This window comes from Osmia bicornis, chromosome 3 (assembly GCF_907164935.1).
Source record: "Osmia bicornis bicornis chromosome 3, iOsmBic2.1, whole genome shotgun sequence".
Classification (NCBI taxonomy): Eukaryota; Metazoa; Arthropoda; class Insecta; order Hymenoptera; family Megachilidae; genus Osmia; species Osmia bicornis.
The window spans coordinates 4,651,725-4,664,210 of record NC_060218.1 but is presented as its reverse complement, the minus strand read 5'-3'; the positions used below and the strand labels follow the sequence as shown (position 1 = coordinate 4,664,210).

Here is a 12,486-nt window from a genome sequence, read left to right as displayed (position 1 = left end):
CGACGCGTGTCACGCACCATACCGTGTTGTGTCGGGGCACGGTTGGCCGGGACTAAATGAAAAAGGGCTGGAAACTTTCCGGTTATTAATTTTTTCTCGACTACGATCTTCTGGAAAGTTGGTCGCTCGAACGATGCTCGCGGAATTAACGCGAAGTCGCGAAGTTTGCTGCTGCCGTAATTGATGCCCCGTTGAAAACGACCAAAAGAAGAGAGAGAGAGAGAGACGGAAAGAGAAGAAACCTTCTCTTCCTGGTGGCGAACTATATCGACCAGTTCCTTTCTTCTCTAACGAAATCAATCTAATCCCTGGCAGAGTTCGCTTTTCTCCTTTAAGGCAATCATTCATACACCGCGACTACAGGATGAGGTATCCTCGAGTGATTAATCAAGACCGCCTAGAATGCCGCTGTCGTTCTTACATATTCCGGATACAATTACACCGCATACTCCATTCTATTCCCGCATTCTGCTAATTGGACACCGTTTCACGGAGGTACCGGGCGTAAATTCGTCCAGAGATAATCCCGTTTGTACCGTGGACTACTGGAAGCATCCCGTGGTAAACGACGACCGCGACGTTTAGGGGGAGTACATTTATTATCCGGCGTGAAAGGCGGCCGGGTAAAACGAAAACGCGGATGAAAGAAGATCTTTCGCGCGAAGTTGCAGACGGAACGGAACGGAACGCTCGCTGCACGCCGGCTGACTGTCTGCACGTTCGCGAATTCTTTGCGATCCCGACGAACCGAGGCACATAATTACGAGTGCAACGGCTCATAATAGATAGCGAAGCTGGTGCAGCCGGTTCGTCGAGGGCTCTGCTGTTTTCTGTCGTTCCAGAAACCGCGGTCGATAGGTTCGCGTCTGTGCAAGCCTGCTTTCTCTCTTTCTATCCCTCTCTCTTCATTGTCTCATTATCACGATCCGTGATTGTCGCCTGCGTTTGTTCAGCGAGCCATAGATTCTTCGACTCCGTCGACCCTGAAAAACACTTGCTCGATTTCTAACGATGTCACCCCTCTATGCCTATCCACCGTTTCTTTCATCCCTTATAGCCATCCCCGCGTGTTTCCACATTATATATCCGCGCGTCGATTCAACGCGCGGTAATTGACGCCAGCTACGGGGCTTAAATCACCGCTCGGTCCGTTTCATTGAGTTACTGGAAAAACGGTGAAAATTTTTGACGTTCATTAGAGAGTTTCTCTCCCGAGTTGTTCGCGTTCCATACCCGGTATGTGTGTGTACATCCGCGCGTTACCCCCATTCCGTGTAATAATTCTAACTGCGCCTCGCCTCCTGGAAATAAGACGATAAATCCTGCCACGACTAAATAGCGATAAATTACGAGGCACGTCTAATTGCTGGCTAAGTACGAACGAATACGACGATAAATTAAATCCTGCTAATCGCTTATGAATCAGCCGCTGGTCGACTGACCAATTGGCGCTGCTGGATAATTTATCCAAGGATGAGAAGACAAATGAACACGTGTATAGAGTTATGAATAATATTAATTTTTTTCATTTCAACGCTCCATTGCGTCGCGTTACGCGTACCTCTGGTCAGGCTGAACGATCAAAGGTTTATCTGGGAGTTTGGCGAAACGTAAATTACGTCGGATTTAATGTTCCCGGGCACGTGATACGGTGGCCTAACATATGTAACGAACGACACAGGAGCACGTCACGCGCGATAAAACCGCGTACATGGTGAACAATTTTCGTTTACCTTTATTTTAACGAGTCTGGCTGGCATCAACGGTTGCCACCACCTCGATAACTCACGTTGTTAAACATTTATTCTAACGATATCGAACCGGCCAAGTCTCGGCCACGCCGGATTTGTCGTGAATTCAATTTTTAACCGGGTCCCGTGACCCCAACCACCGTGATTCTCTTATCTACCTTCTTAAATATAAATTATCGTAGCGAGTTTCTGGGTTAAGATACGCCGATATTTCTTGCGACGATAAGAAACGGCACGGTGTAAACATAGGGTTAGAAATGAGACAATAATTAAATTCCCAATAAAATGAAAATAAGTGGTTTACAAGTGGGAGAAATATTTTCGGCTAAGAGGGCAAGGTGCGCGGAATAGGATCGGTAGGGAACGATAAGGTGGTCGAGGAAACGGGATTCACGGTCGTCCAGGCGACGAGATAGCCTTTCGAATCGTAACTTTAAATTGGCTGGCAGAGTGATATCGGTGGCTTATGCGAACAGCATCGCGGAGAGCTTTCGTCGAATGGGGAACGAGCTTGCTTCGTCTCTCCCTCTTATTTCTACGTTTGTCCGTCCTTTTTCCAACCGGCTCGTTCGAGTTATTACTTCGAGCCGGCCTCGGGAAAACTTTTTACCCGCGTCGTAACTAGTTATAATGCCGGACCAGCCCGTTTCCAACAGGAATTATACGAAACTGCAATGGACTCTCTACCCGCTTACCTCGCGCATCGACGATCGAACCCTATTTAGAAGGGTTACTCGAGAATAATTCAACAAACTGAAACTTTCGAATCTGATTGCACGCCGCTGCGAACAGAGTGTACATTTGAAAACAGATGTAACTCGCGAAAGCGTAAAGTTTCCGCTTGTATTGTGATTACAGAGTACCATTTCAGAACGCTCAAGTGGCACCTTCTTTATTTCTCTTTACGAATCAAGTTTAATGAATTTAAAACAGATAATAATTAGCCGCTATTCTATTCATTTAAACTGATGCTAATTGTGTTCGACTTGTCTAGACTCGATAACAAAGAACGAATCGTTTAAATTGATGCCATTAATTATTTTAATTTCTCTATAAAATATTTCACTTTTAAATTGTTGATCTTGTAACAGCGATGGTTATCGCGATTCAATATTCGACAGAGTGAAAATACCTTCGATTTTCCCCGATTTGAACCGGTGCAATCTTTCGAACGATCGAATCGACGTCTCGGCTCGGATTCTTTCTGACAATTTTAAACTTAAAACGCTGCTCGATCGAAGCGAGACACGGTCTCCCAGAGGGGGTTTCAGGTCGGCGACGTTCCCTCGGCAGAATGCAAAAAGCTCGAACCGGAGGAATTTCAATTTGCCCCCGATATCAAATATTTCGGATTCCCTGATAAAGCGAGAAGGCTTTAATCAATTAGGCGGATCAACTGGCCGCGTAGAAAAGTTTCCGTGGAAACGTGCCAGTACCAGAGTTCCTCCAATCATCAGATTTGTCGCTAAGGGTTTTCCTTCAAATAAACTAATCGTTATTTATCCGAGTTACCATTTTGGAAGACGGTGCCACCTTATAAAATAACTCGTATATTTTTAGCAGATTCGTCGAGGCAAGGTGTACGTAATCAGTTAGTAATACAGCGGAAGGGTGCAGGAGTAAGGGGGTTGAACGGCAGGGTAATGTAGCGTGCACACGATAAAAGCAATGCGCGGTGAATAATAAATAGGGACGGGGACGGAACGGTGGTCGCTTCTTAAAATTCCAAATGGCCATCAGGCAATAAATTATTAATACCGTTTAACTAGAAATTTCCTGAATTTGCATTCGAATTCATCGGCGAGTCGTGCAATCGCGGTCGATATCTGTTTCGTTTCGCGGGTGTATTTTACAGCGGACGGGCCGACAAATTATTTCGCGTTTCGATGCTTCAGCCCACTTCGAGCGTGAAAATTACACGCAAGCGGATTGCGCCATTGAAAATCCTCGTTGAGACTTGTAATCCCTTTTTTTTTTTTACTGCCTCTGTAATTGGTGCACTTGATCGAATGTCATTTTTCAATTTACTTCAACGAGTAGGTTATTGATATTACTGTTAATAACAGCGTGGTTAAATTTATAGCCAATCGATCGTTGACCCACATTCATTCAAGAGCATTATTCACTTTCGAAACTGGTGTAATTTCGACGGTGCTTAAAATTCTTCTGTCATTTTTATTTTTCCCTCTTGTTAAATCAAGGTTGACAAAGATGGATATTTAGTAAAGATTAATCGACGCGATGATTGATCGAATTTATCTTGCAAAGATAAGGGTGTACTGGTAATATTGACGTGAATCTTCAGCTTATATTGATGATTCTTTCGCACGAAGGAAGTGGGAGTGTTGCAAACGACCGATACACTCGGGCTGTTTAATATGTTTCCTCGGAAAGGCGAAACTTTCCCCTTTCTCATAGAAAATGTTTCGGAAATCTTGCAAGTCAGCTCGCCAAATTTAACGCTTCAAGACATATTAACACTTCGAAGGTGTTACATTTTGTTAAATCTTCCACCCTTGTGATTTCAAGACGAAATTACCTTCGATTTGGAAAAAAAAAAAGTAGTACGCGTCAACGAGCAACCGGAAGGAATGCGGATCTCTTGGTGTATCAGGGACGTGTTTTCCTCCCGTACACCTTTTACCGACACACGTATATCCAACGAGCGGCAGCCTGCGGCGAGAGCCACGTCGAGGCGAAAAATACTTTTCGTATAAATTGTCGCGCAGGAATTCCACGACGATGCGCCGAACAAAACGCGGCCACGCTTCGTGCACGTAGAAAGCAGCGTAGCTTGGCAGCCTGGTGTTGGCTGTGCTTCTAAAAGAAAGGGACAGAGAAACTCGTAAAAATGCAAACTTCTCCTTTCGAAGTCGAGCGCGAAGATACGCTCGTTGTACGAGCTGTTGTTGTCGTCGTCTACCCTCGGCTGGTATCCAAAAAGTTGGACGAGGCTGAGATAAAAAAAAAGAGAGAGAGAGAGAGAGAGAGAGGAAAAGAAAACAGAAAAAGAGGGAAAATATAAACTGGTCGCGATGGTTGGTGACTGCAGGAGCGGAAGGAAGAGCCAGACGAGACCGTGGAACCGGCAAATTCGCAAGAATTTCGCCACATATGCGGTCGAGCATGCGGCGAGAATTTCGGAGAGGAGCAGAGAGGATAATTCGAGCGAGTGATTTCGAGACGGGATAGCAGAAGAGGTAAAGTTTGACGAGTAGAGAGAACACGCCTCTGCTACCTTGGTCAGACGCGTACCACCCTCAAGGAATTTCCCAACCAACAGACCCGCGAGACAATGATCGAGCAGCTGACTCGAAATTGCCCGCGGCTCGGCTAACCTTGCAAAGCAATTAAGAGTTCTAACGATGGAACGACGATGGACTAAGAGAATCTATCCCTAAATCGATCTAGACATCCCTAGGTATCCATAGTGTAGAGGATGAAAAGTTGGTGTATGGAAAAAATGAATGAAAATCTCTATAAAAACAGTCGAAACTGAAATAATGCAGCACGGAAACACTTAACTTTCAATATCCTGCCACAGTGAAACGTGTCAATTTTTAACTGCATATTTTATATACTATTTTATAGTCGACGTCGAAAATTGATGCACAATTTTCGAAGCTCACAGCGAGATAATTAAATGCATTCATTTATTCCTATAGGTATATAGTTGCTCGAACTGCAACAGGTTCCCTCACAAAGAAACATTGTAATTAATATCCGTTTTGATCGATCAACAATATGCATCGCAAACACTTTTCACTAAAAGGGGCTCTATTGAATGTATAATAGTGAAAAAAGAAAACATTAAAATCGATTGTATCCTCGTTCCGTACGGATAAACGTGTAACCTGATGGTATCCTGTCGAGTTCGACGATTATCGGCACGCGATTGAACAACAAAGTAGAATCATAATTCGTTTATCATCGATCGCGACGATACTTCGATCGTGCCATTATCTCTGGCTTCTTCATTAAATCGAATTAACTGGTCGTACGATCGCGTTACGCGTGTTTCTCCTCGTATGAATTGCAATTTTCGCAATTACTCCGGGAAGGGAAACACGCGACTGAGAGGGGCTAATTAAACTCGTCGAGTATCGATCGGCGTAACAACGACGTTTTTTCTCAACGAATTCAAGAAGAATTCTAGATATATCCAGTATCGTAATTAACGTTTTATCCATCCGCGAGACATAACCGGCGAACGAATGGGAGAAAAAGTAGCTACCAACGGGACGGAAGCGTCGATGCGACGACGACTGTTGTTTTCATTGCCGCGGGCTACGGTACGCGCGCGTATGCACACCGCAAATATGATTTTCAGTCGCGTCGTAAACTAAAATTAAAAATTTTAAGCTCGCCGTAATCCCTGCACACCGACTCACCCCTTCTTTCCACCCCTACGCTCCTGTTGTGCCGGGAGCTTTTTTATTCCACCAACGTCGGGAGGAGAAAACGTCGACGCGTTTTAACTGATTCAATTTTCATTTAATCTTCTGCGAATTTCCGCGCGAAATCTTTTTCCTGCGTTACTCTTTATCCTTGAAAAGTGGATGCATCTTTTAAACGAACTGATTGCACATTATACCTTCATAGAAAAATAAGGGCTTAAACTGTTTAAATCACCGAATCGAGCAATTAAGATAAATCGTCCAATTAAGCCGGCATACATGAATAAGTTAATCGTAAATCCGCTCATCGGATCGATCCGGTAAAGACAGATATCGCGTCAAAGGGGATTCTGACGGATGTTGTCCAAAGTGGCACAGCTGCTGGTTGTTCCGACAGCTGTTTCGCGTTAATGGAGTAACAAGCAGGAAGCTTGAACTGACCTGAGGTGGATAGTGATCCGGCAAAGCGTCGAGTGCTTCCCTGTAAGCAGAGAGGGCCCTTTGTAATCTACCCTGATCGGCGTAGAGAACGCCTAATTGAAGCAGGGCCTGCACTCTGGCGGCTTCGTGAGCCCTTTTGTCCTTGAGACCGGACCCGTCCAAGGATGCGCCGGCCCGCAAAACCGCAGCCGCTTCCGTTCCACGTCCGACCGACGCCAGAGCCGCGCCCAGATTCACGTAAGCCTCTGTAAAGACAAAAGCAGCAGGGATGATGAGCAGCCGGGAATCCTTTTAACCGAATAAACTGCTAAATCATTATACCGAAGATAACGTTCAATCAATGGCGCGGATAGAAAATCTGACTGCGGGTATTTAATTAAATTATTCGAATAATACCTCATTTTCAAAACGGAAAGTAAAGTTCATTTAATCAGGAAGAGAATCCTGACCATGTTATTTCAAAATTTCCCGATATTTTCAATAATTCCAAATTCCTCGAATCTCTATGCTTCATAGACATTTGATTTAAACCTTTCAGGATTGAACAAACAAAAGCAAACGTAAGCAGATTTAATTCAAACGTTAGCTTGAATATTTAACGTGAAATAATATTTACATCAAACAAAACTTGAAACCGATTGAATAGAATTGAATAAATAGTTCGTGGTTCTCCGGTGCTTTTATTGTGAATTAGAAAAGTACCGGGTTGCTATGAAAGTTTCAGAACAATGGGAATGAATCTAATAAGTCAGGATGTAGCACAATAACGACAGAAGACGGTTTTTGTTCCTTCGGCAACCGAAAAGCCTGTCCAGAATTTCAAGACGAAAGGGCCGCGGGTTCTTTTAGAATTCGGACAAAAAGGAAAGCGGCGGTGGGACCGTCAAGTCTTTAGCATAAATCCGAGACATTCATGACGACGACGACCACTTTGTTTCTTGCCCTGTTCGTTTCTAATTAAAAGGGCACTTTGCCGTGCTTTCCTCGCGATTTCACGGTGAATCGGGTTAAGTCCGTATAAATTTTCATACCCTGTTCCTCTTCTTCATCTTTTGTCGCGTGCAGCCAGTATTTCTTGCCTTTCAGTCGGTTAATTACTAAATATCGTGCGAAACGACCGGCCGTACGCTTCGCAGCTGCGACGAAATCAGTCGAACACATCCATAAAGCGGAGATTTTAAGCTGGATTTCCGGCTAATTTCCGACTTTTCCTTCTGTCATTATGAAGATTTTAATTAAAACGGATTGGTCCGTTGAAAGGATTTCACTTTACTTTACGAATGCATGAAAAATAGCCTCAAAGATTTATTATGCTTTCTTCCTTTATTGTTTTCGAACAGCTTCGATCTCGAAACCGCCTATCGATTACTCCATTTTATTTTCCTTTTTAATTAATTTATTGCACACCGGTTGTTGTCGCTTAACGATCCACGCCACAATGGCTGAGCGACCAGGTCGAGAAGGTAAACGCGGGGGAACGAGGCGGACAAAAAGAGGAAAAAAAACACCGCGGTCGGTTATGAGTTTAATTAAAAATTTCAAGTTTCTCGGGAGGCATTCTTTTAGCCTGGTATACGGCTTCAGAATCTCCGAGGCCGCGTCACGAGGCAACCAGGGCCAAGTGAAACGTATTAAAAAGTTTATTTCCACTTTTATTGTCGCCCTTCGTGCAACCCTTTATACCGTGAAATGATAAGAAAAACAAAGGACGGAAAATGTATACTCCTGTGCATGAGAATGAACATATGAATGAAAAATTTCTAATTTCAATTCGTAAGTAATTAAATACATCGTTCATCGCCGACAAATGTTTTCAATTATCTCCCACGAAAAGTGCACCCTTCTGTAGTTGATAAGAGATTAACTTTCTCCAGCCCAATTATTTACCGTTCAACCGGGTTTCTAATTGTAAGTGTAATGTACTACGATCACGGAGACGGCTGCTAATCCCGATATCATCCTATGCTTGGATATTACAACCCCTGACGTAAGACGTTTACCCCAGTCTGCCTCGAGTTAACAGCATAAACAGGCGACCAGGGAGACTTTCACTAACGAGCCGTGTGATTGGCAAATTTTCCAAGGCGTCGCTATCGCTTCTCGGCAAATCTGATTTGGATCAACGAGATCGCTCAATGATACGGACGGGTAAAAAATAAAAATAGTTACGCGACAGGGTAATGATTTACCCTAATTATCCATAATTAATTACTCGTGTCACGCGTAAAAACAGATCGACCGGATGAACCCGGATGAACTTTGCAACATGCGCCGTGCAGGCATCACTGAAAGATAGAAAACGCAGCTTCCTATCCGCGAAACGCCAGCCGCAATTCTCCGCGTAATCCGTCACGATATCGGAGCTTTTCCTGGTCGGTCGGACGGCGGCGTTTTAAGATATTACACTCGCGGTGACTTGACACAAGGTGTACCAGCCTGGTACATGTATAAACGTCGCACAACTGTATTCAGGAAAGAAGGAGACACAGAGAAGTAGGAGAGAGTGAGAGGGAAGAGTAGTCGGGTACTCTAATTCCATAGAGTATCCCGGGGGACCGCGTCGAGGAAAATGGATTGCCCTGCTCCCGCCTCGTTCCTTATTCAAAATAATCTGAGGTATAGGTATCGTGCTGTTTCTGTTCCTTTGGTCGAGCATCTACCAGGAAATTGCCATTCCGTCGCAATACTTTTTACTCATAACGCAAATTTTTTGTTAATTAAACAACGAAGCGATTCAATGCTTGCTTATATATTTTTTAAAATAAGAAAAATCGTTCATAGATAATTTGAAAGAAACTAGCTTCGTTTCTGATGATTTTTTTCGCCGCGATAATATCGAATTCATTATTGGGTATTTATAGACGAAACTGTAGCAGAGAGCTTGTCGAACGATTGATTAATTAAAATCTCGGTAAATTCGCAGATATTCCGTGCGTCCCCGGTGCAATTGCAGATGTCATTTGCAATCACGTTGCTGAATAGCTTACGTGAAATTCTCATCGATCGGACGGGAAATCCATTCTCTCTGGAGCTGTTCTTATCGTTAAATATTTGCGTTATGCGTTTATTGTTCAGTCGAAGTTGAAGTGTCGATTTGTTAAAAAAAATTCCAGATAATATTAACGTTGTCCTATTCTGGATGAAATTACCCGATAAACCAAAATTTATCACCTCATCGCTCTGCTATTCAGTGACCCAAAGACCATCACCGAGTCACCCCAATTTCTTTATCCATCTTCCCAACAATAAACCCCGCCACATCAGGGACACCGATTCGGAGCGACGAGATATGAGAAATAACAAGTTGGAAAATACATCCTCTTATGTATGCGGTCGAAGTTTTGCAAGGAAACTCGGTGCCAGGGTAATATTTCATTCGTCAGGCGAAAAAACACTCGTTTCCGCGACTTTTCGCCAGTTCACCGTCGGAAAAACATTCGCGACGGTCCTCGAGCTAGGGAGCTAGCAAAAAGTCGATTCCTCGCGGTCGATTCGCGCATCGCGAGACGAAAAGTGGGTGGCTGAGGAGCGGAAACGAGGACGAAACACCTCGTAGAGGCTGCGTTTGGCAGCCAGATACATCGTTGCTCGTCTTTCGATGTTCGAGTCGAAGAACGGTGAAACAGCTCGGTCGAAAGGTCGCGCGGGGTGTAAAAGCAACGCTCCGGGCTGCGAAGATCGCCGAGACGAAGGGTGGAAGAAGAATAGGCGGACGGAAACTGCTGTTTCATCTCTGACTTCGCCAACTTGGCAAGATCGCCGGCCTGTTTGCTTCCTAATTACGGAACAGAGAGAATAAGACGCGCTAGACCATGGTAAGGGAAGACGAAGAACCGTGGAAGAGAAGAAAAGAGACGGTGGTAAGTCGATGGTGGAAAAGAAAGGGCGAGATAGAGAGGGAAGAAAGAGGCAGACCGAAGTGAATTCAACTCTGGCGCTCGCGGAATTAAGATTCCATCGTGCAGTCGAGTTTTGTGTGTGCCTTGCAATTTCCTGGTTAACCCGACCGTCCTCTTTCTACTTCGTACACGATCTTCCCGGTTCCCGCTCGCGTTCTATTCCTTTTGCCGATATTTTCTTCATCCGAGTTTGTTTGTGTTTCAGTGACGTCGAGTTGAAGCGGAAGGAACAACGCATGCCTTCGAAAACGTCGAGTAATGGGGTAAACCAATTTCGAATCATTAATTTAATCTAATTGCTTTCCGATAATTTTACGTTAATTTTCCTACGATTCGGATACAATTACACGTAAATGGAGCGAGAAGAAGTAATCCGTACGGATCACTATTGGGACTATTGTTAATTTTGAGGTACTTTTGTCGCTATGGTATCGCGGTATGATTAATGTTCCAATCGATAACGAAATTCTATGATCCTCCACGAGCTTCTTTTTGTCCCCGTTCCCGGTGCAAATGATTCGTAACGGAGCGGCTTTTAAAACACCAACCGATCGAGTAATTAGCAGACCGATAGGCCGCCAATTTGTGGACTGGCTAACGCATGCACCCTCTTCATCGTCGAACCGCGTTCGGCAAAGGGTGACTGTTTTCCACCGGGCTCGTCCATCGAAATTTCGTTCGTTTATCTTCAATTTCCGTTTGCAATTCGCCGCTAAAGCGAGTTCATTGAACTCGTTAGTAGAAAATTTGTGGAACACAATTTGTATGCGATTCGAAACAGATTACACAGAAATTTTCGTTATTTATTTTTTAATCATTTCTCGAATACGAATCGAAACGTGCAATTATTCTCGAAAATTTTTCAACGCGGCACTGCAATTATAAAAGTGATAATATCGTGCGTATACGTGTTTGAAAATGCATAATATTTAATTCGGCGTGTATTTTATCACGAAAAAACATTCTGTCGAACACGGTTTGCAGAAAATATTCAATTAGCTTCGAAAAGCTTGCGTGTTTTACACGAAACAAATCGCAAAGAGTGACAAGTAAAATTTATTTTATTATCGACTGGTCGGTAATTACATATTGCACGTGATTCTTTGGGAATAATATCGCGTTGGATCGCGTGCAATCAACCGTACAAGCTCGGTTTATCGAAACAATTACCGCAATGCAAAAATGGTTGCTGGGGTTAGCGAACAAAGACAAACAACAAGGAACAGTGCGCAAACAATTACCGGTGCGTTATGCCGAGTTCACACGCGAAACGGTGGCTAACCGTCAAGGGTGGGCGTGTCCCATCGTAAACAAATAAATAATATGTTAGCTAATGCGGCGTGTAATTGAGGGCTAGATGCGGACCGAACGCAAGAAAATGCAGGCCGTACAATTCGCGTTCGCGATATTAAATCAAATTTAGTTGAATTTAATTGAAATCCTGAGGGAGTTACGTCGCCGCGTCTGGAATGAATCCTGGTGCAGGAATATACCATTTCAGACGAGAAACACCCCGAGAAATATACGTACTTCGTTCAGTCGACGCGATAAAATATCATTTGCTGAGTTATTGTGTATAATTTGCGCTAATTCACCGTGTACCAGCCGGAACAGAAAATTTTATCTTGGTTTCGCGTGCAATTAAACGAAACGTTCTTCACCCCTTTGTATCATGATTACAATCCAACAAAGGATCGATAAAGCTTGAAACGCAACAATATCAAATTAATACGTTCCATTGATTTCTGAAAGAATCTGGCGACCCTTTGCAGGGTGAAAAAAATGTATGCAAAATATATATCATATATATTATATATGCGAAATAAATGTTATACCTACGCATTTCTGGACCGTGGAGAACGCAGAGCAGGATACACAAGTTGTATCGACCCCGTTCGAGGCGAGAATGTGCGAGTCCCGTCGATACGTGTGTTTACGGTTTTCGTGTATCTAGTCTGTTTATATGAGCGTTCGTGTGCAGAGACGCCTAAGCGTATG

The 12,486-nt window shown here is 43.8% G+C and overlaps 1 protein-coding gene across 1 annotated transcript in view; it reads right to left on the bottom strand.

Annotated features, from left to right (window-relative positions):
- Window positions 1-12,486, bottom strand: part of LOC114871477 (protein O-mannosyl-transferase TMTC2) — a 143,216-nt gene that overhangs the window by 18,037 nt on the left and 112,693 nt on the right. The window contains exon 7 of the mRNA XM_046285286.1: window positions 6,590-6,834. Within this exon, the coding sequence (XP_046141242.1) occupies window positions 6,590-6,834 (245 nt within the window). The remainder of the gene's footprint in view (window positions 1-6,589; window positions 6,835-12,486) is intronic.